General features: G+C 41.2%; 1 protein-coding gene across 1 annotated transcript; it reads right to left on the minus strand.

Annotated features, from left to right (window-relative positions):
- Window positions 1-22: 22 nt before the first annotated feature.
- Window positions 23-16,895, minus strand: thoc1 (THO complex 1). Its single transcript, XM_039657321.2, has 21 exons — window positions 16,793-16,895; window positions 16,313-16,386; window positions 16,118-16,178; window positions 15,944-16,013; window positions 15,738-15,856; window positions 13,975-14,023; window positions 13,504-13,599; window positions 13,346-13,428; window positions 12,174-12,247; window positions 8,523-8,631; window positions 7,841-7,975; window positions 7,654-7,754; window positions 7,472-7,538; window positions 5,631-5,681; window positions 4,799-4,869; window positions 4,581-4,676; window positions 4,427-4,492; window positions 4,268-4,351; window positions 4,039-4,186; window positions 3,178-3,262; window positions 23-397 (listed from the first exon to the last, which is right to left on the minus strand). Exons 1-21 carry the CDS (start codon window positions 16,841-16,843, stop codon window positions 120-122), a joined length of 1,968 nt encoding a protein of 655 aa, XP_039513255.2. The 5' UTR covers window positions 16,844-16,895; the 3' UTR covers window positions 23-119.
- Between the last annotated feature and the right edge of the window lie 5,630 nt (window positions 16,896-22,525).

The following is a 22,525-nucleotide window of genomic DNA, read 5'->3' on the forward strand; positions in this document are numbered from 1 at the left end:
TGCATTTTACAACCAAATCTGATTCATTTCAAATTACCATTTATTTAAAAAATGTAAAGTGAACAACTCATCCAAGTACAGCAAAAACATATCAAAGTTAAAACGGAAGAAGAAAAAGGTTATGTTTCGTTGAGGCTATCTGTGATGTTCCTGAACCCAGCGGTGTTGAGGGCCGTGACCAGGCACTCCATCGTGGCTTGAGGGCCTTCTCGGTCCTGCCAGGCCACCAGCAGCATCTTGGCCTGTAGCTCGACATCCTCGCTGTCAGACTCGATCACGCGGATCTCCTTATCGCTCATCTCCAGCTGATCCGCCAGCGTCTTCCACCGGGACCCGAGCTTGCCTGCGATCTCGTCCATCTGACTGTTGGTCACCGCCTTGCTCCGAATGCTGGGACCTGGAGAAAGAGCATTTCACTTTGAGTCGCTCCACTAAACGTTCATAACATGCATCTCAGGGGGTGTTTTACACCACACCGTTTTTATGCGTTTTCACAATGGTGTCGTCTGTACGCGGAAAACTCAAAGGAAGACCTTTTCAGCTTAAGCGTGTGAACATACCCTCAAATGAGTCTCATGTGACCACTTGTAACTGGATTTCATAATCTACTGGTACCTTACTTCCACCGACTCACTGAAAGGAGTTCTTGGCCCAAATGGAGATAAGGCAAAGCACTGGCATCCATATTGTCTATGTGCATTCAAGGGTGAAGCCACAAATAGGTACAGACCCCTCTTGTGATCGTTAGGTTTGCAGCCCATAGAAGCATATGGTAAAAAAAAATAAGATTTGTGTGTTAGAGTAAAATTGGGAGTATCTTAAATCCTTTACCTGTTTGAAGTGTAATGCGAATGCGTTTTTATCGCCTATAAACAAGTTCTGAGTTTTGAGATTCTTGAGTCGCCTATACACAAGTTCCAATTCGGAGATATTTCAAATTCGATCTTACTGTACGTTCACACCTCTGCCGACAGGCCGCCCTGTCAAGGACGCTTGTCAAAAAGTACGGGGAAGGTTGTTGACGCTTTGAACGCTCTGACGTTGCAGGGAGAATAGAAGTGTCACAACATGAAATGTAATAAACAGAGAAAAAAACAAACAATATATAAAGAAACTTTTTATAGTGACATTTTTATAACCGTTTTGGTCACATTTGGTGGAGAAAAAAATAGTTAGCTTTTATTATTATTATTTGTGGCCAAATCGGTGTCACCGTGAGCAAATTAATTGCATTCCCGCTTTAAAACTAGCGTTCGTAAATATTTCAAATAAAAGTTGTGCTCATGCGGTCCCTATAAGCAAACAACGTCATGTCATAAATGATACCAAACCAGTAGGAATCACAGCAACGGCGATTATTAGCTTCTCTTGCGTTTTCTCTGAGCTAATGTTTAGGTAGGAACAAAAGTTTACATTGTGTATTTCTCCGGAATCAGCCAGCGCGAAGGACGTCTATATGAAGAGTTCAGATGCAAAAGCCTCTAAGTGCCATTTGAAATTTTCTTCTAGAATGATCATTTTTATCAAACTTGTATATTTTAAACTTTGATTTCACTTAAATGGCAATGATAATTACCTATTAATTGTTATTTAAGTGAAATTACTGAACTTAAATATACAAGTTTGATAAAAATCATCATTAAAGAAAATGAAAATTAATGACTTCCAGCCGCTGTGGAAGCTCAAGTCGGCGACGGTGTTAACGTACCGTTAGACGATTCATTCCATCGTGAAGTTGGAAGTGCCATAAAAAAAATGGCGAATGGTTTCCACGCTTAAAAAAATTAAAATAAAATAAATTCTTTCCTTTGAATCCTCGCTTGTCTGGCTTATGTTACTCCAAGTATTGTCTAACCTTTGTATTTTGAGCACTTCTTGTGTTGTTTTTGCCTCTTCATGATGACTCGCTTGGTTCAGTCCTCAGTTGTAAGTCGCTTTGGATAAAAGCGTCTGCTAAATGTAAATGTGAAGATTGGCTCAGATCATTGTGAGGCCATGCTGGTGAAAAAAAGTTTATGTCAAAGTAGACGTGAGGCTGCATCTCTGAAACACTGGTGTATTGAGATGAAACTGGACTACCTTCCATCACATGCATGACCCGAGATGCAGTTTTGGAAAGGAAATTTAAAAAAAAGGCAAAAAATAAATTACAAGACTGGACTTTTCAGATTTAGTGCAGCATATAGAGATAAACGACGCCCGAATTTCATTTTGAGTGTCTTTTGGAATTCTGACCAGAAATAAAAAAAGCTTTATTTTACAAATGCATTGGTGTGTCATTATGAATTATGGTATGTTCCCACCACCAAGCCCTGAAGCAGTGTTCCCCTACCCAACATGACATCATGACTTTTGCGTAAACATACACGCCATTTTCAAGTCTATACGCATTTTCAGCTATCCGCATGTATGCCTGTATGTCTATGCAGTTAAATTTCTGAGCGAAACGAAGCAAAATGTAGATCTACATCTGGGGAGCGATATACTTTTATATTTTTTTCTCCCAAGGATGGTAGGGGAAGACTGATGTTTCCCCTACCCTAGGTTTGGGGGAAGGCTTTCCGCTATGATTACCATGAACCATTTGATTGTATCATGTATTTTATGTTTTACTAATAGCTATTATATCATACTGCTGATATAGACAGATATTTACCTTACAGACGTTCTCACTGCATTTACATTTATTAATATAAAATGGATAACTATGGCAATAGGAAGCCTAGGCTTGCAGCGCCACCAAGCCATATGTAGCCATAGTTATCCATTTAAAGCGACAAAACAAAAATGCATCATTGGTCCAACTGACTTCACTGGCATTCAGTGTCTTCAAGTTACAAATGATGACAGTCGTGTATCTTAAGAAACATGGCCGTCATTTTGATGGCAAGATGTCTAAATAGATCTGATATAATTTAAGCTCTACAACTGAGGTAATTTGTTCTCTCTGCTCTCCTCTTTCTTAGGACCTTTTCACTAAATTCACAGGAGACAGACCCCTAAAGTACAAAGTGAGGTGAGCAACACCATTCATTTTGCTGACTTCTCCAGTGTAGTTGTTTCCAAGCAACAGCGACCACTTTTGACAATGCCGTTCGGATCCAGAGTCCGGTGTGAACACAGATAAAAAACGATAAACTTTTGAGGTTTAATAATAAAAAACAGCAACAGACTCACTGTCATTGCTCTCTTTCAACAGGTTATCTCCATTCTCATCGTCATCCTCCTCTCCCGTTTTTATCTCCTCAGAAGGAAGGTCTTTCTGTTAAAAGAAAAATACAAATTCTGTCACATTTATGCATTCACAAAATACTAAATATTTGAGTAAAATATTAAGCAAAATATTTGAGTGAGTCTGCGTCAAACTAATTTAAAAGATATTATACGTAGTCCTCCACTAACACGGGCATCCTTCATAAATTTGAGCAAAAAAATATGTGGAATAAATGTTTTTCTCCAAAATATCTGCAAAAATTGGCACAGCTGCAAATCCTAAAGAGTAAAAAAAAGATGAATTTGGGATTAATTGCCATCGTTGCTCCCCGTTAAACTAGGGATGGGCGATAAATTGCTATATTGTTTTTCGCTATTCCACATACGTCTCTAAATGATCAGGTGTGTATCGCTAATGTGTGTCTGCATGTAAGTCCCAAGTGAAGTGGCACAGTTTTGTCTACACACACTCACCATGATTATTATGTCACACATGAATGCTTGTCAATAATTATGAAATACATATATTTCTTCAATTATTTTATTAAAGGTTAGTGGATATTTTGAATGAAAAACCCCATTTTCCATGGTCATACAGTATTTACCAAGGGCGGCAAAATGTGTTGAAAATGTGGCACTATATACGCGTCACATAAAAGAGGCTTTTGCACAGGAGGAACATGTTCCTGTAACGGAGTTCCTGATAGCTACTCGTGTGAAAGCCCCCAAATATTAACCACTGAAAAGGCTATATTGGTCAAGCACGAGTTCATCTACATTCCAGAAAGCTCCGCTAGTGTTTGATGAGGTGGATGTCCAACTCACAGGAAGCTCTTTGGCCAGTTTGATGACCATGTTCTCCAGATAATCTGCCAGGCTCTTGAACTGCTGATTGGTGGGCTGGAAGAAGTGAGGACTCCTCCTGGACAGCAATCGCAAGGCTCGCCAGCCGTAGTTTGAGTTGCGCACAACTCTGAGGGAAGACAAAGGCTTCATGAATTCTGAGGTATAGTTTGTAATCATTTTGATTTAAGAGAGTAAATGATGAATGTACTTGTACTCATCCTCCACCATGTTTGTTGGATCTGCCTGTTCAATAGCTTCAACAAAAAACTCCTCCAGCGATGGCATGAATTCCCTTTAAACGAGACATGTATTAATGCTAAACGTCTCGCATTGAACACCTCTGAGCAAGCGTTTACCAAACACACACCTGCTTTCCGACTTGCAGGCCTCCATATTGTCCGGGTTCAGATTCCAGAGTCTCGTGAGTTCGTCACTGTTGATGGTCAAGAACAGCAGAAATGCTAAATAAGATCTGAATCCAAATCTCGGAAAAGTTGCACAGTAATCAAATATCATCTTACTTTCCCATGATGATTTTCCGATCAGGACCTTTCCCCAAAAAGTCCTCAGGTGCTTGTCTCTTTCGGCTGGGGCGGATGGGTTTGGTCTCCGCAGGTCTGAGAGAAACAAACATATTCATTCATAACTTCAAAAATAGCAGAGACCAAACCTGCAAACGAACGACAGATGAACAGAAGATGTTTGAGTGAATCTAATGTGTAATGAGATAAAGCTGTACCTCTCTTTCACAAAGCTTGGGCAGCCCTCATTTTTCCAAGAGTTCCAGTTATCTTCTGTGTTTAGGATGTGCTGTTTGGAGACATAAATCATAAATTAAGATGACATGAAAAAGCTTTTGGAGCCCAAAGATGCATTTTCTTCTATAGGTGACCCTGTATCACAAAAACGCATGTGTTTATTTGCGGCAAAAGCCAACAATACGGGTCAAAATTATCGATTTTTCTTTTCTGCCAAAAATCATTAGGATATTAGGTAAAGATCATGTTCCATTAAGATATTTAGTAAATGTCCTACCATAAATATATAAAACAGTTATATGTATGAGTGAATTGAGCACAATCACGAACATAAATGGACAACTTTAACGTCGATTTTCTCAATGTTTCCATTTTTTTTGCACCCTCAGATTCCAGATGTTCAAATAGTTTTACATCTCGGCCAGATATTGTCCTGTCCTAAGTTAACAAACCACACATCAATGGAAAGCTTATTTATTCAGATGACGTATAAATCTCAATTTCAAAAAAATGTACCCATGTGACCCTGGCTGGACCACAAAACCAATGTATTCATCACAAGATGAGAGAGAAACCGAAAACCCATATTTATACTTTAGATCAGGGGTTCCCAACCCTGCTCCTGCCGATCGACTGTCCTGCACAGTTCATCTCCAACCCAAATCAAACACACCTGCCTTAAATTTTCAAGTGATCCTGAAGACCTTAATTGGCTGCTTCAGGTGTGTTTGATTAGGGTTGGAGATAAACTGTGCAGGACAGTCGATCGGCAGGAGTAGGGTTGGGCACATCTGCTTTAGAGTCAGTACTTACCTCAACCATAGATGCAAACTTGTCGCCATCAGGAGGGGTTTCTCTCAGTAACTGCAATGGTAATAACACATATATGACACAGCGGTGTGATTAATATGGAAGTCACTCCTGTTTCCTGTACCCAGGGTACAATGTTCCCCAGATTGATAGGGTTCTTAAGAAAACATGGGGTCCTATTGCCTATGTTAATGAAATGCAGTTTTTTTTTTACCATAAATTTAGGTTCACTTCCATAAAACTTAAAATGCTGCTCCTCCATGTCTCCAGAAACCACAGATGCTGTTTTTTAATGTACATTTTATGGATTTATATTTTACACCAAGGGAACCTGAAAAAGCTTTGCATTTATATTTGCTTAATATGACATGGGATATTGTGGAACTTGTCAAAGGGGTTTTCTGTTCCCCTGTACTGCCACATGGCTCTCAATACTATACACTTGAGGGAACTAAACAAATGGTTGGAGTAATAGAATCACAAAAGGTCTTTGCTTCCTTAGGTTAGGGTTAGAAGCTTATAAAGTTGACAGGGCCTTGAGAAATGTAGTCTTGCCCCTTTTAAAAAGTTTATTTAGTGTGTTAACAGACCATTGAACTGGGGAACATAGGACCCTGGGAATATAGGTATACGCTTCTTAACCCTTTGGTGCTCTTTGGTCAATTTTATTTATTTATTTTTTTAATTTACATGCATCAGAAGGGTACGAAACTTAGTAAAGGGTTTGGCATTCGCATGCACACACAATTGAAAAAGGTTAAATGGTCCACAATTGAAAAAGGTTAAAAAAGTCACACTTGTGGTCCTCATGGTCAAAAATGACCACATTGGAAATTAATGGGAGACGAATTTCATCTAGTGGAAACTTTTGGTACTGCAGTCCAAACAAAATCTGATTGAAAGCTCATTTTTTGAGACATCAAGCTCAAATTTGAAGCACAACTTGTCTAAATTTATGCCTTCGATTTTCTCGCAGTTTTGGGGTAAAATGGGGTAATGGCTATAATCTGACATATTTACATTTGTGAAAAATGTTCATTAATATGTATTGTCGCTTTTGTCTTTTTCTACAAATAAAATAAATAAATAAATAAATCTATCTATCCATCTATCTCTCTATCTATAAATTACAGGAACGTCTGTCTGTGTGTGTGTCTGTTAATCGCATATCTCTCGAACCGTTAGTCCAATGGATCTCAAACTTGACAAGTGTCTTGCTACGGGCACGAGTAAGTGCAGTGCCGATTTTGACGTTGTTTGGATTAGAAATGAAAAAGATATCACTAAATATATCGCTAAAAGAAGCACACATTGGCTTTTGCTGCTGGCCACTCCCCCTCTCACACTGCACACTGAGCACAGCGCAGGACCAGAGACAGAGGGATGAAGAAAGCAGATTTGCTCCCTGAATCGTCGCGATTATTCATTTGAGCACTCAAACACACCAAACCAATAATTGCTAAAAACACACGGGCATTTTTTTTGCGCAGGCATTTTGCACTAGTTTCATATAAAAATGGTAGTTAGTTTTACATTGTGTATGTACAAAAATACTATTTTCTTTTCAGCAATTATCTGCCAATTGTGGTCTTCAAGAAATACAGGTCTAGTATTCAAGATTTACGATATTGGAAATTTCATTCAGGTCAATGCTCAGAACATGAATAAATGGATTAGAACAACTGCATAAATATAATTGAGCACCATAAAATCCACTTAAAACACAAAATATTAAATAAAAAAACATTATCAAATTAAAATATACAAAAGAAGACCAGAAGCACCAGTGGGTTAATATGTACCACACACACCTCCAATCAGTGACACTTAAGGTTAGGACTAACCTGATAGACTAGTTTAGCTGTGTCCTCAATCCACAAAGACTGATCATCATTCAAAACACAGCCGGAACTGCAAAGGTTAAAGACAGATTGCAGAAAAAAAAAAAAAAAACATTTATTGCCACTGACAGCAGGGTAAACGTATCTTTACAGCTTGAGAAGATAAGCGTGCGGCTTCCCCTGACCTCTTGAACTTGACCTGGCCCTTGAGATACTGGAAGAGGATGAGGTATTGAAGCAGAATGTGTCGTCTGAAGTTGCTGTCACTCAACTGAAGGTCCATCAGCTGCAGAGAGATGGGAATTTGCCTTGTGTTATCAGGTCAATGACTGGAGTTTGCTTTCTATTGAATAGTTGATTGAAAGAACTGACTTTCTCACTGGTGAGGAACTTGGCGAAGTAGACATGGTCTCCAGCAGAGGTCCTCATCTCCTTCATCTTTCTCTTCGACGCTTGCATGTCATCCAGTTTATAGCTCTTGAACACAGCTAGAGTCTCATCTGAATACTGCACACAGAATACCATTGAGTCAGTACCATTTCAGTCAGTTCCCCTCAAACTCAAAAATGTGTCCTATCAGAGTACCTGTAGATAGTCCACGACATCCACTACGGACAATCAGTGTTGATATACTTTGGTCTCAAGGGGTTAAAGTACTACATGTAGACAAATGACTTCAAATAACCCAATTTTAAGAGAAGCGTGACCAGAAAAAGGTAAGTGCAAACTCTTCAACAGCTGATTTATGAGGGATCATCACTTTGCCCGTTATAAAATACATTCACCTCAAATGAAATCAACAGGACTGCTTTTTGGGACGACGTTTTGGTAACACTTTATCTTAAGGTGACCATGTTACACTGTTGCATGTACAAGTAATAACATAATAATTATGCATAATTTTCCCTAGTGATTAACCCTAACCCTGTGATTAACCCTAACCCTGTAGTAAGTGCAGTTAATTAATATTAATCAGTACTTGTCACCTTAAAATAAAGTGTAACCGATTTTAGTATATTGGTTTGGATTCAAAATAAATAATTCAATCAAATACCTTAAGGAAAGTCATCCATGAGAACTTGTCGTAGCATTGTACAGGGTTTCTGAAATAGTCCTGCAGGGTCCAGAATTTTCTGTACAAGTTGTAGTCAATAGGAATGGAGCTACAAAACAAAAGTCCTCTGGATTAGACTACTAAATAAGAGTCTGATAAACAGGCTAAATAAAGGAGGCAAGACTTGGGCTGCGTCTGAAATCGTATGAATGTAATCTGGACATACCAAATCCTCTATGATGTCATTATCATGTGACCTACCGGCAGCGGCAGTTACATCACTTCACTGCCATTCACAAATCCTACCCTAGTAGGGATTTTTCTTGCATCTTGTAGGCAATTTTTTGCCAACTCTTTTATGAGAAATGAGAATTCAGACATACTACTTTTGTCACAATCGTTTTTTCACCTACTATACACTCACCGGCCACTTTATTAGGTACACCTGTCCAACTGCTCGTTAACACTTAATTTCTAAGCAGCCAATCACATGGCGGCAACTCAGTGCATTTAGGCATGTAGACATGGTCAAGACAATCTCCTGCAGTTCAAACCGAGCATCAGTATGGGGAAGAAAGGTGATTTGAGTGACTTTGAACGTGGCATGATTGTTGGTGCCAGAAGGGCTGGTCTGAGTATTTCAGAAACTGCTAATCTACTGGGATTTTCACGCACAACCATCTCTAGGGTTTACAGAGAATGGTCCGAAAAAGAAAAAACATCCAGTGAGCGGCAGTTCTGTGGGCGGAAATGCCTTGTTGATGCCAGAGGTCAGAGGAGAATGGCCAGACTGGTTCGAGCTGATAGAAGGGCAACAGTGACTCAAATAACCACCCGTTACAACCAAGTTGGGCAGAAGAGCATCTCTGAATGCACAGTACGTCGAACTTTGAGGCAGATGGGCTACAGCAGCAGAAGACCACACCGGGTGCCACTCCTTTCAGCTAAGAACAGGAAACTGAGGCTACAATTTGCACAAGCTCATCGAAATTGGACAATAGAAGATTGGAAAAACGTTGCCTGGTCTGATGAGTCTCGATTTCTGCTGCGACATTCGGATGGTAGGGTCAGAATTTGGCGTCTACAACATGAAAGCATGGATCCATCCTGCCTTGTATCAACGGTTCAGGCTGGTGGTGGTGGTGTCATGGTGTGGGGAATATTTTCTTGGCACTCTTTGGGCCCCTTGGTACCAATTGAGCATCGTTGCAATGCCACAGCCTACCTGAGTATTGTTGCTGACCATGTCCATCCCTTTATGACCACAATGTACCCAACTTCTGATGGCTACTTTCAGCAGAATAATGCGCCATGTCATAAAGCTGGAATCATCTCAGACTGGTTTCTTGAACATGACAATGAGTTGGCTGTACTCAAATGGCCTCCACAGTCACCAGATCTCAATCCAATAGAGCATCTTTGGGATGTGGTGGAACGGGAGATTCGCATCATGGATGTGCAGCCGACAAATCTGCGGCAACTGTGTGATGCCATCATGTCAATATGGACCAAACTCCCTGAGGAATGCTTCCAGCACCTTGTTGAATCTATGCCACGAAGAATTGAGGCATTTCTGAAGGCAAAAGGGGGTCCAATCCGTTACTAGTAGGGATGTCCCGATCCGATCCACGGCATCGGTATCGCGCCGATACCGGCCCAGAACGCTAGATCGGAGATCGGAGGGGAGAAAAAAATATGAGCGATATCCAGTTTAGCGGCGCAGCCTGTCACGTGATGATTGTTGTGTTTAAGCACACGCGCGCAGAGAATCACTCTCGCTTTTGCGCACGGATTCTAATGTAATCGGATGATTCCACAAAAGCTGCATTTCAGTCTTTTCAGAAATTCATTGGCTATCAGAAAATAGCGTCATTTCATTCTCTATTGCAACTGGATAGATAAACTGTCACTCAAAGAGAGAGCGAAACTGGCGCGCGTAAAGTTTGAAGCGAAATTTACGCGCATGACGCGCGTCAGAATCAAAATCCGTTGGCAGTCATTGTTTTTATGTCGACCGAGCATTCATCAAGAGAGTTACCGCTCTGTATTTACTCTGGATAGCAGAACAGCGGCGTGGGGATCATCGTCGCCGTATATTTGTGTCCACCGGACCCTTCGGAGCCGAACCGTTTGGCGAGTTTCACCATTTGCTCGCTCCAGGAGCTGCGCTGGATGACGGCCGCTGTCAGCGGTACTTCCGCCTGTCACGCGCCCAGTTTGATGACCTGTTGTCCCGCATCTGAGCGAGGATCACCCTCGCCCGGCCCCTCATCCATCTAATCTAGCTGTCATTTATTTTTGTTTTGATGATAAATAGAGCCAGCCTTCAAAAGTTATTAACCTGTCCTGTGATTTTTTTTCTCTCTCTCACGTCCAGACACGAATTTATGCACATATGTTGATATATATATATATAGCGCGCTATGTATGTTATGCGCGCAGTATGTCTCGCTCTAGATTCCGGGAGATTTGAACTAATTTGCGGGCATCAGGGAGACGCTATCAATATGCGGGAGACTCCCGGAACTTCCGGGAGACTTGGGATGTCTGTCTTTACAACATAATACTATTTCTAGATATGGAATGAATAACATTCAATACAAAATGAACATGTCTCCATATAGAAATAATGTTTTAAGTGATGAAACATTTGCTTTGTTGTGCATAATCCCACCATGCATTTAGTCATATTAACAAAATAATTTATTGAAGCATCCAGACAATTCACCACGTGAGCAAGCAGCTAGGCTCCTGATTGGTTATCGCGGCGCGAATTCACGCCAAAGTTCAAATTTTTAACTCGGGCGGCAGACGCGAATTCGCGTCAAACGCGTGAATGCACAACGCTCAATTCGCGCCATTCGCGCCAACTTGACGCGCGAATGAGGCGTATTCGCGTCTTCCGCGCCGCGCTCCACGCCTCATTCGCGCCGCAGGAATTTTTCTTGCATTGACTTAACATTGAAATCATTCGCGCCTGACGCCCTATTCGCGTCCGGTGTGAACGTAGCATTAGTGCGTCGAAGTTGTGATAGCGCTGTCGGCTAACGCGAAATGCTAGCCTACTATTTACAATCCATGGATGTTTATTCATATATACAATTGTTTTGGACTAAAAACTTCTTCAAATTGGATTGTATGGACGCTTTACAGTGAAACCAAACCATTTTTGTTGGAATGTGGACTAACAGATGGCTAATTGGTGAGTTTCTTCCAGTTTGTGTTGGTTTGTTTTGGCTGTTGGTGGTCTGACAAAGAGACAGATTGTGCCCGCTGTGTTGATTGTATCTTAAAATGGTTTACGTCGTTCGAATCACGAGTTTCTCAGCTTTCCAAAGATATGTATTATGTTTACTTTTGTGTTTGTTTTGTTTTGTCTTTCACAAAGTTAAACCTATAAACCACCCTGTGGGCCGTATACGGCACGTCGGACCACGGAAAAAAAAAATATCGGACTAATATCGGTATCGGCAAAAGCCAAAGGTGCGGCATCGGTATCGGAAGTGAAAAAGTGGTATCGGGACATCCCTAGTTACTAGCATGGGGTACCTAATAAAGTGGCCGGTGAGTGTATATATTAGGGAAGTGTGTGATTTCAGATGCAGCCGCTGACTTTGTAACTTAGAGGCTGAGAAAACACAAATATCTTACCACGGAGCGGGTGCATCTTCATCACCCATCTCTCCCTCCTCCACCTCCATCCCATCCTCCTTAACTTCTGCATGCTGGAAAAAAACACACAAAAACTGATGAACAACCCTCTACAGGAATCTAACTGGCTATGTTTCCATTCAAGATGTGATTTTAACTTGTGGAAAATTGAAATATCCTTAAAATATCTGCGAATGAAGCAGCGTTTCCACCCCATCTGTTCAAGAGAACACAATCATCACTTCCTGGGAAACAGGCAAAATATCTGACAGAGAGAGACAGAACGCAGACTCTTGCGTTCGACAGCCGGGTGTTCGGGAACGCTCATGTGTGAGCCTCTTCTGGCCGGGAAATTAACCAAATCACCCTGATGACAGACTTTTGCTCAGGCATTTTAGAAGTGTCAAACCGAGATTTGAGATGCTGTGTGAATGCGTCCATCATAGTTCATGCTATGTCTTCTCTGAGTATATTGAGGACGCCTTTTTTATTGGGATAAAAATGTATATCTGCCTCAATTAAGCGCATTTTTTTAATTTATGCACATCTTGGCATTTCCATCCAACATTGTATTATGCAATATTCAGAAATGCACATAAAGTAGGTGTTTGGAAACAGTTGGTCAGTTTTACCGAAGTCCTCCTGCAGTCAATAATCATATCCCTTAAACATCTTTGAAAACCAAAATGAAGTGTTTTTTCCTATGAAAATGTCTTCATGCCTTAAAATTGCTTGAATGTAACTCTACACCCTCGCTTTGTTTCACATGTGTAGATACATGAATAAGCATATTAGTCTCGACTAATTAGAATCAACTCAAACAATACCTCATCCACTCGCTCAGATTTACCGTAGTAAACGCTGCACAATGCCAAGTGGAAATATAGGCTCGCATACAAGTCCATGGAAATGTGTTTTATGTCTCGCTCTCTACAATGTCAGACACATAACGGTTATCAAACCGTGTTTTTGAGGCTGTCTTTGGTTCACTGCAGTTTTAAGGAGAAAAGACTCAGCAATGGTTTTGACTTATAAATTTGCACATGGTTTGTCTTAAAAGCACATTATTAAAATCAGGAAACCGACATAAACAACATTAAAACTTGAATTCACACCAGAATTCAAAATAATGTATTCTGGTAAATCGAGCCTGACAAGCATCCTGAGTTTACCTGCAGTCCAAGTGTGCTATCCTGCTCATTCTTGTTGAACACAGTGATGTTATCAAGGTTGAACTGACTCTGTAAGTTCAGTCCTACAACACAGAGGACAAACCGGTCAAAAACAACCACTGAACAAAGAACTAAGAAAAACAACTAATGTAATATACCTGATTTTTCGGATAAAGGGAAGAGACGTGCTAAAAACAGCTGGATCCGTCCACAGAACACTGTGTTCTGAGACTTGGAGAGTCTTCTGAGGAGGTCTGTGGACAAACACATGGTCATGCCCGTTTAAATCTAGATTATAGACAATAACAGCCCACATCAGTTTCCAAGAGAAAGGAGCTGTCTGAAAAGCTTTAGTGTTTACCATTTAAAGATAAATACGATCAATTAAAAGGAGTTGTTGCCTTAAATTTTTAAGTACAATCAACTTGGATGTTTAAAGGACAATTCTGGTAATTTAGCACTTAGATGAACTAGAGTGGTGGACAGGTCCTGTCTCGAAGAACTCATTCACTGACACTGTATTAGTCTCAGTAGGACTGTGTAGATGCTAAATTCAGCTTAGAAACATTTGCAAAGTAAAACTGCTTTAAAACAGTTTGAACTGCTATATAAATAAACTTGACACTCACCATTGCACATTCTTAACAAGTAGTTTTTTCCAGCAGAGTAAAACGTATTCTGTGAACATGAAAAAGAGCAAACATAAATAAAGCTGTAAAACAAACACACTGAACAAACCATTCTGATCATTATTTATGACAGCTGGATTAAAATCCATTACCAGAATTAATTTTAAACATTGTAAATGGTGTAAATATCTCGTTTTGTTTACAAAAAGTGGCATTACTCTTACTTTTTTTAATGTTTTAACACATTTCCCAAAACACAAAACAAAAACTCAATCAGCCAGGTTATTATATCAGTGGATTCTTTTCCGATTGGACAAACGAGTTTGCATTTTACAATAAAATTCAAAATTGTTGATGACCAAAATGGCCAACATGGTAAAATACTGTACATCCCCACTGATTTAAGCATTGCTCGGTCTGCCACACTGAGTACACAAGTCTCCTGTTCAGTTTAAGCAACTATGCTGAACCTCTTGACTCTCCTAATGGGGTTTTTCATCAATTGTGAGAAAGGCTGGTGGTAGGCTTGCCGCGATAGACGGTGTTGACGGTGTTACCGGTTTTAAGCCCCATCACCGGTGACATCACTTTCCCACCGTGACACCGCGATGTCTTGACTTTTTTTTTAAAAGTATTCGTTTTTGCTAAAATATTTATTTGAATTAATTAAAAATAATAATTTTCAATTATTTAGTTCTGAAGAGAGCATTATAATTAAAAATGAACTGCGCAACGCGTGCCGGCGTCACGTCACAGATCAGCAAGCATCAGGATTCCATTTAGCACGTGTGGAGACGAGAACGAGTCAAATTACAGAAAAGCAAGATAATGGCGGAAGATTTGGTGTCAAAACGCAATGCAAAAGCGCCTGTTTGGCAATATTTTGGCCAATATATATATTAATGTTAATAAATGCCAATTTATAGTGTTTTACTTTTTTTTAGAGTGCTGTCATTTATGTAGGCTAAGGTCCTTTTTAAAGTTTTTATTTTATATTCGTCTCTTTTTATTTGGTTTTATCTTATTTAAACTTTGTTTAATTTATTTAGGCCTATTTTGTTTTCTTATTCGCTAATAAACGTTTTATTTTTTTTGGGCCCACAGTTTGCCGATTTTCACTTTTTTCAGCCTATGCATGGGGTTATTTTTATTCGTTCGCTATGCTAATAAAAGTTCTGTCTATATTTTATTCGTTTATTATTCTAATAAAAGTGCTGTCTAAATAAAAGTTTATTGTCAGCGAGTTGTTTTTTTTTTTTTTTTTTTTTCCATTCCAGCAATTGACGCTGAATTGCAATTGACGCTTATTTCGAAAGTGAAAGTATGTAATTTATGTAGGTCCGTTTTGAAGTTTTTATTTTATATTCGTCTCTTTTTAATTGGTTTTATCTCATTTAAACTTTGTGTAATTTATTTAGGCCTATTTGATTTTCTTATTCGTTAATAAACGTTTTATGGTTCTTATTTGTTTGGGCCCACATTTTGCCGATTTTCACTTTTTTCAGCCTATGCATGGGGTTATTTTTATTCGTTCGTTATGCTAATAAAAGTCTATAAATAAAAGTTTTATTATCAGCGAGTTGTTTTTTTTGTCCATTCAAGCAATTGACGCTTATTTCGAAAGTGAAAGTATAACGCGCACGCATTTAAAAGCTATTTACCTTCTATGGCCTTCTATAGACTTAAAGAAAACTGACGAATAGACTAGACTTCTATAGACTAGTCAAAAACTAAACACTACCAACTAAAAGCTCCAAACTTACAGCCTTCCACGTAGAGACGTTTTCTTCAACAAAGGAGAAGATCTTGTCACACTGATCCAGAGGAAGACAGTCGAGAACGTCTCCCAGCAGAAGGAAAGGAGTGGTAGCAGAGCAGATGCCTGTACAGACACGAGAGATGGATGATCTGCATATCAGTTTTCATACGCGGCACTACTGTGTGAGCAGAGTGCAAAAAGAGGTGGTACCTTCAGTAACGCCATCTATACTGATGTAGATCAGAGAAAGGAAATCTTCAACATTCACTTTCTGCTTCACCTGCAAAAATAAAGTGCAATCATCAGACTCGTACGCAAAATAATTACGCATATGCCAATGTTCCAAGACGAACATGATAATAAATAAAGCACAAATATACTCACTATTTGCTCTTCAAGAACTCCACGCAGAGCTTGATCGAGAGTGGCTTTCTTCTCAGTTTCACTGTAAACAATCACACTTCATTTACAACTAATAATATACTTTCAAAATACATCACTGGAGTTCAAGTGTATTTAAAACCAACTCCCTGCAGCACAATTACAACCATGATAATATTAATAAAGAGCAATTATTACTTTCCAGGCAGATGACTGAACGCGCTGGTCAGGGGTTTACAGTTCCTGATATCCACAGCACTTTTAGTGGCAGCCTGCAAACAACACAAATAACAAAGCATGACTTCGACTGAGCTGATGTGCTTTTATTATGGCACAAGCAATAAAAGCATGATGACATTACATGGATGTTAAATAATAATGCCAAAGTAATAAATTCGTATAATGAAAATGTAATATTGGCTATGTATAACATGTTCAATGAGTAACACGGCATTATTATGGCCTTCACAAACATCATCATCCTTTAAAAACAGTCACCAACAAATTACTGTACATTAACATGACATATGCAAGTATCCAATAGGCCGAATGAATTATAAACATATATTACGATAAGGTCTTATATTACATTAGACACGAGGCAGAAACAAAACATTTTTATTTCAACCTCTATCGGTTACTAACGTTAGTTGTGACGACACTCCACTAATAATTTACCGTAAATGCATCTCTGGCTTCAGTGAAGTCGAAGAGAGACGGAGGAGACATCTTAACTGGCGCTTTGTCTGTTTCCTTCTACTTCCGGTTCTCCCTTCTTCGTTCTTCCTTCTTCTATGGATTTATTGGCGGATTGGATACCAACTTAATGGTGCATACCGCCACCACCCGTGGTGGAGTGTGAAGGGATTTCAGTCTAGAAGTATGTATAGATATAGACAGTATAGACCTTTTTCACAAAAACCGGAAATACGTAATCGTTGTGGAAACGGAGTTCCCGTCAACTGTTAACACATCAGAAAAACCTACTCTGGGAGGAGAAAATTGATCAGAGAGTCTTCAAAACTTCGAAAAAATGTAAACTTGTCATGGTACTGTTGTTGATGACTTTGTAAAATGCTGTGGTGATGCTTGTCTGCAGCTGATGTATCTAAGACCAAAGATGTGATATTGATTTTAGAACTGAAGCTCATTCTTCCCAATATACGTTCATTAAAGGTAAGAAGGTGGAGTGTGTGGAAAGTTATTAATATTTAGGGAGTATTATTTACAATAAACTACATTTTGATGTGAATACCAGAAAGAAGTCTGTCAGTTTTATTCAACAGTTATCCTGATTTTTTTGCACTGCTGTTGATAGAACGATCAAAGATGAAGAAAAATTATACAAATATTAATTTATTCCTTGTACACTCAGATTGTTAAATACTCAGAATGGTATATATTAATATTTTAAATGTATATGTAGCCCACTGTTGTGTGTTCTTATTTATCTTGTTTTATATTGTGGTGTATATTTTATGTGCTTATTCCGCTGGATACAAATATCTTAATACAGTTGAACATGAACTAACGTTACTTCAAAAATACGCAAATCATAAAACATAAAAAATAAACAAACAATGACGGCTTATTAGTGAATGGTGACATGAGAAGTACAGAAGATCACAGGATCATAACATCCCGCCAGATTGCCTGAATCCATTTCCGTCGAACTTCATCGACAGGGAACTGACGAGGGAAGGAATGAAAACGACAGGTATGGCTGCTTTTGGGAATAACAAAAAAGATCGGTACGAAACAACTCTCACTAGTTGCCTTCGGCGCTATCTGTTATGAATGGAGCGGAAGAAGATTACCACGACAATTGCGTATTTCCGGTCACAAATACGGAAGTTGTGAGAAAGGTCTATAAGAATATAGACAGTATAAGATGTCTATATTCTAGACCACCTGGCTAACACCACTATGCTTTATGAATTTTAAATAAACTGACCTTACAATTTCCCCGGATCCTTGTTTTGTGTTTAATATGTTATTGATTGTAAATTCTTTGCATGCCATTTCCTTCAGTTCACTTATCTGGAACAAAATAACAACACGTATGCTCAACTGTTTCCTTTACTTGGCATATTTCGCATAAACCAGTACCATGTTTCCCTATAATATGAAGTGTTGAATTAAGTTTTGTATGTCCCATCCTTAGTCTTGTTAAAATCTTCTCTACTTAAATTTTGTGTCAATATATTGTCTTAAAGTCTTCTTATTGTCTTCTTATTATGTAGATTATAAAAATGTCTTCCTGTTTTACATTCATCCCACTTTCTTTGCCATTTCTGGTTGCAGGCTTCTTCAATGATACTCTTTCCTTCCATCCTGCTTAATGCAACTGTAATAGTAGGAATGTTCAGTTTAAGTGACTCTTTAGCCATTTTATCAGCCCTGCATTACCTGGAATATTAGCATGTGCTGGTACCCAAACAAATTTTATTATTGTTCCAGTTTATTATGCGCACATCTCAACCTACTGGACTCAGTCATGATTCCTTTCTTCCGATTTTTCTTTTCTTTCTTTCCCTGCAATCTGATGCTATGCATCTCACATGGTCAATATAGTCAATATGCCAGCTTGGCAGATCAATAACAATGTAACAAAACAATCTCTTTATTCTTTTCCAAGTAACTAGTAAAGTAGGCTAATGCATTTCTGTTAAATTAGAAATATATCAGAATTTCTGAGCTACTTTTCAAATAAGAAACACAAGTTACTGTTTCCCCATGACGAAAGCTCTCCTGTCCCCGTGCTGCGAGAACATGATGCTTATTGTAGTTCTAGACTAAATGTGAGAAGACATACAGTATATAACAATATTATTGGCTATTATACTCTACACTATTGTCTTGTGTCTTGTGTATTAACTTTTATTTCATCTGACTCCATAAATGAAAAGGTTTTTCAATGATACCTGCATAATAAATATAACAATTTATTATGTCAGGTAAATGTATTATTACAATTTCATAATCAATGGAATGATAATCAATGCAAACCATCAAATGTTCTAGAACAAATAGGAAAATCCTTTATCCGACATTATGAAATACATGAACGCTGAGTCTCGGCAACGCGGCATTCACAGGCTCATCTGAGATACAGAAAAGGCCCTGAGGGCTAGTTGCATTTTAATATATAGACCTCATTTCATATGTATTGTAATTTAGCTGAATTTTTGTTAATTGCTTTTATTGTTTTAATGCTGAAAACATTATTTATGCATTTATTTATTTCCACTTTTATTTATGTATATATGCATTTACGTCTACATTTATATATTTATAAATGTATTTATTTATTCATTTATTTATTTACACATTTATTGCTCTCTATGCTAATGAGGGGGGCGTGTTTTACCTCAGACATAGCAATCGAGCACAGAGTAGCAGTGCTGAAGCTTTGAGGCCACAGTGACACCTTGTGGTGAGACCAAACATACGCAAGAGGTTTGTGGACGGGACTTTACAGGTGTCACAGGAAATAAAAGACTTATATGTAATAAATGGGCAATATGGCCAAAATCTTATATCATGATTTATGTCCATTAACTTAGCTATTTAGGCCTACCATACATTGATAGGTATACTCTTTATTCCCATGTTTATTCCGGACATTGATTGTAGATCCATTTACAGAAGCTATCTGCATTTTTAATGTATTATCCAAAAACAATGTTGACAGCAACAAACTTTTCCATAAAGAGGTGACATTTCCGCTATAAATTGATTTCCTAGGGGCATTTTTAAAACCTTAGTAGGCTATATGCGTCATAATGTAGCTGTCACGGGGTGTGGTGGCGGGAGTGCAGGAGTGCAGGTAGAAGGAGTGGAAGAAGTCCATTTTAACACAAAGATGACGTTTATTTACCAACAAATACCGGCAGGAAGACAGGGAAACCGGAGCAAATACAGGGTAACATTAAACATCGACCGACAACCATAGAGTAACACAGAGGGAACTAAATACACAAAATAATCAAACATAATGGGGTGAAAACAGGTGAAACAGATGATGATGACGAGGAACAGGTGGCTGATGAGGGAGTGAGTCCGGGAGTGGAAACAAAAGGATCCGGGGAGGTGTAGTGCAGATGACGAGACAAACAGGTGAAGACGAAGACTGTGACATCACTCCCCCCTCCCGGTAGGCGTGACCTCACGCCGAAACATCAGCGGGGAGGGGGGGTGGGCGCCCTGGAGGCTGTGGAGGACGTGGTCAGGAGCAGGAAGCCCCCCAGGGCGGAGCAGGATGAGGGTGTGGCCAGGGCGGAGCAGGGTGAGGGCGTGGCCAGGGCGGGGCAGGATGAGGGCGTGGCCAGGGCGGAGCAGGATGAGGGCGTGGCCAGGGCGGAGCAGGATGAGGGCGTGGCCAGGGCGGAGCAGGGTGAGGGCGTGGCCAGGGCGGAGCAGGGTGAGGGCGTGGCCAGGGCGGAGCAGGGTGAGGGCGTGGCCAGGGCGGAGCAGGGTGAGGGCGTGGCCAGGGCGGAGCAGGGTGAGGGCGTGGCCAGGGCGGAGCAGGGTGTGAGGACCTCTCGGGCGACCATGGCGGTGAGGTCTCTTCAGGCGGCCACGGCGGAGAAAGCCCTTCGGGCGGCCACGGCGGAGAAAGCCCTTCGGGCGGCCGTGGCTGGGACACTGGGCCCCCCCCCAAAAAAATATTTGGGTTGAGTCCCCGGGAGAAGGGCAGATGGGAACTGGACGGTCTCGGGCTGGACGGTCTGGACGGTCTCGGGCTGGACGGTCTGGGCGGTCTCTGGCTGGACGGTCTGGACGGTCTCTGGCTGGACGGTCTGGACGGTCTCTCGCTGGACGGTCTGGACGGTCTCTCGCTGGACGGTCTGGACGGTCTCTCGCTGGACGGTCTGGACGGTCTCTGGCTGGACGGTCTGGACGGTCTCTGGCTGGACGGTCTGGACGGTCTCTGGCTGGACGGTCTGGACGGTCTCGGGCGATGGCTGGACGGGGCTGGTTGGAACCAGTGGTGAGGGGAGCTCAGGTTCGGGATGGCTGGACGGAACCAGCGGGGCGGAGAGTACGTGCTCGGGAAGGCTGGACGGAACCAGCGGGGCTGAGAGTTCACGCTCGGGAAAGCTGGACGGAACCAGCGGGGCTGAGAGCTCGAGCTCGGGTAAGCTGGAAGGAACCAGCAGGGAGGAGCGTTCAGTTTCTGGAGAGCTGGACGGAACCAGCAGCGAAGAGCATTCAGTCTCTGGAGAGCTGGACGGAGCCAGCAGTGAAGAGCATTCAGTCTCTGGAGAGCTGGACGGAACCAGCAGTGAAGAGCATTCAGATTCTGGAGAGCTGGACGGAGACAGCAGTGAAGAGCATTCAGTCTCTGGAGAGCTGGACGGAACCAGCAGTGAAGAGCATTCAGTCTCTGGAGAGCTGGACGGAACCAGCAGTGAAGAGCATTCAGTCTCTGGAGAGCTGGACGGAACCAGCAGTGAAGAGCATTCTGTCTCTGGAGAGCTGGACGGAACCAGCGGTGAAGAGCATTCAGTCTCTGGAGAGCTGGACGGAACCAGCAGTGAAGAGCATTCTGTCTCTGGAGAGCTGGACGGAACCAGCGGTGAAGAGCATTCAGTCTCTGGAGAGCTGGACGGAACCAGCAGTGAAGAGCATTCAGTCTCTGGAGAGCTGGACGGAACCAGCAGTGAAGAGCATTCAGTCTCTGGAGGGCTGGACGGAACCAGCAGTGAAGAGCATACAGTCTCTGGAGGGCTGGACGGAACCAGCAGTGAAGAGCATTCAGTCTCTGGAGAGCTGGACGGAACCAGCGGTGAAGAGCATTCAGTCTCTGGAGAGCTGGACGGAACCAGCGGTGAAGAGCATTCAGTCTCTGGAGAGCTGGACGGAACCAGCGGTGAAGAGCATTCAGTCTCTGGAGAGCTGGACGGAACCAGCAGTGAAGAGCATTCAGTCTCTGAAGAACTGGACGGAACCAGCAGTGAAGAGCATTCAGACTCGGGAGAGCTGGACGGGACCAGCAGTGAAGGGCATTCAATCTCTGAAGAACTGGACGGAACCAGCAGTGAAGAGCATTCAGACTCTGGAGAGCTGGACGGGACCAGCAGTGAAGGGCATTCAATCTCTGAAGAACTGGACGGAACCAGCGGTGAAGAGCATTCAGTCTCTGGAGAGCTGGATGGGACCAGCGGTGAAGAGCATTCAGTCTCTGGAGAGCTGGACGGAACCAGCGGTGAAGAGCATTCAGTCTCTGGAGAGCTGGACGGAACCAGCGGTGAAGAGCATTCAGTCTCTGGAGAGCTGGACGGAACCAGCGGTGAAGAGCATTCAGTCTCTGAAGAACTGGACGGAACCAGCAGTGAAGAGCATTCAGACTCGGGAGAGCTGGACGGGACCAGCAGTGAAGGGCATTCAATCTCTGAAGAACTGGAC

This window comes from Pimephales promelas, chromosome 5, assembly GCF_988280905.1.
Source record: "Pimephales promelas chromosome 5, fPimPro1.hap1.1, whole genome shotgun sequence".
NCBI lineage: Eukaryota > Metazoa > Chordata > Actinopteri > Cypriniformes > Leuciscidae > Pimephales > Pimephales promelas.

Bases quoted from the DNA above. Each gene is read 5' to 3' on its own strand.
- thoc1 (XM_039657321.2), bottom strand. From the start codon at position 16,843: ATGTCTCCTCCGTCTCTCTTCGACTTCACTGAAGCCAGAGATGCATTT. The intron at 13,429-13,503 runs GTATATTACATT...TCTGTGTTGTAG, and splicing joins CCCTTTATCCGAAAAATCAG to GACTGAACTTACAGAGTCAG. The intron at 4,493-4,580 runs GTAAGATGATAT...GACCATCAACAG, and splicing joins CGGAAAATCATCATGGGAAA to TGACGAACTCACGAGACTCT.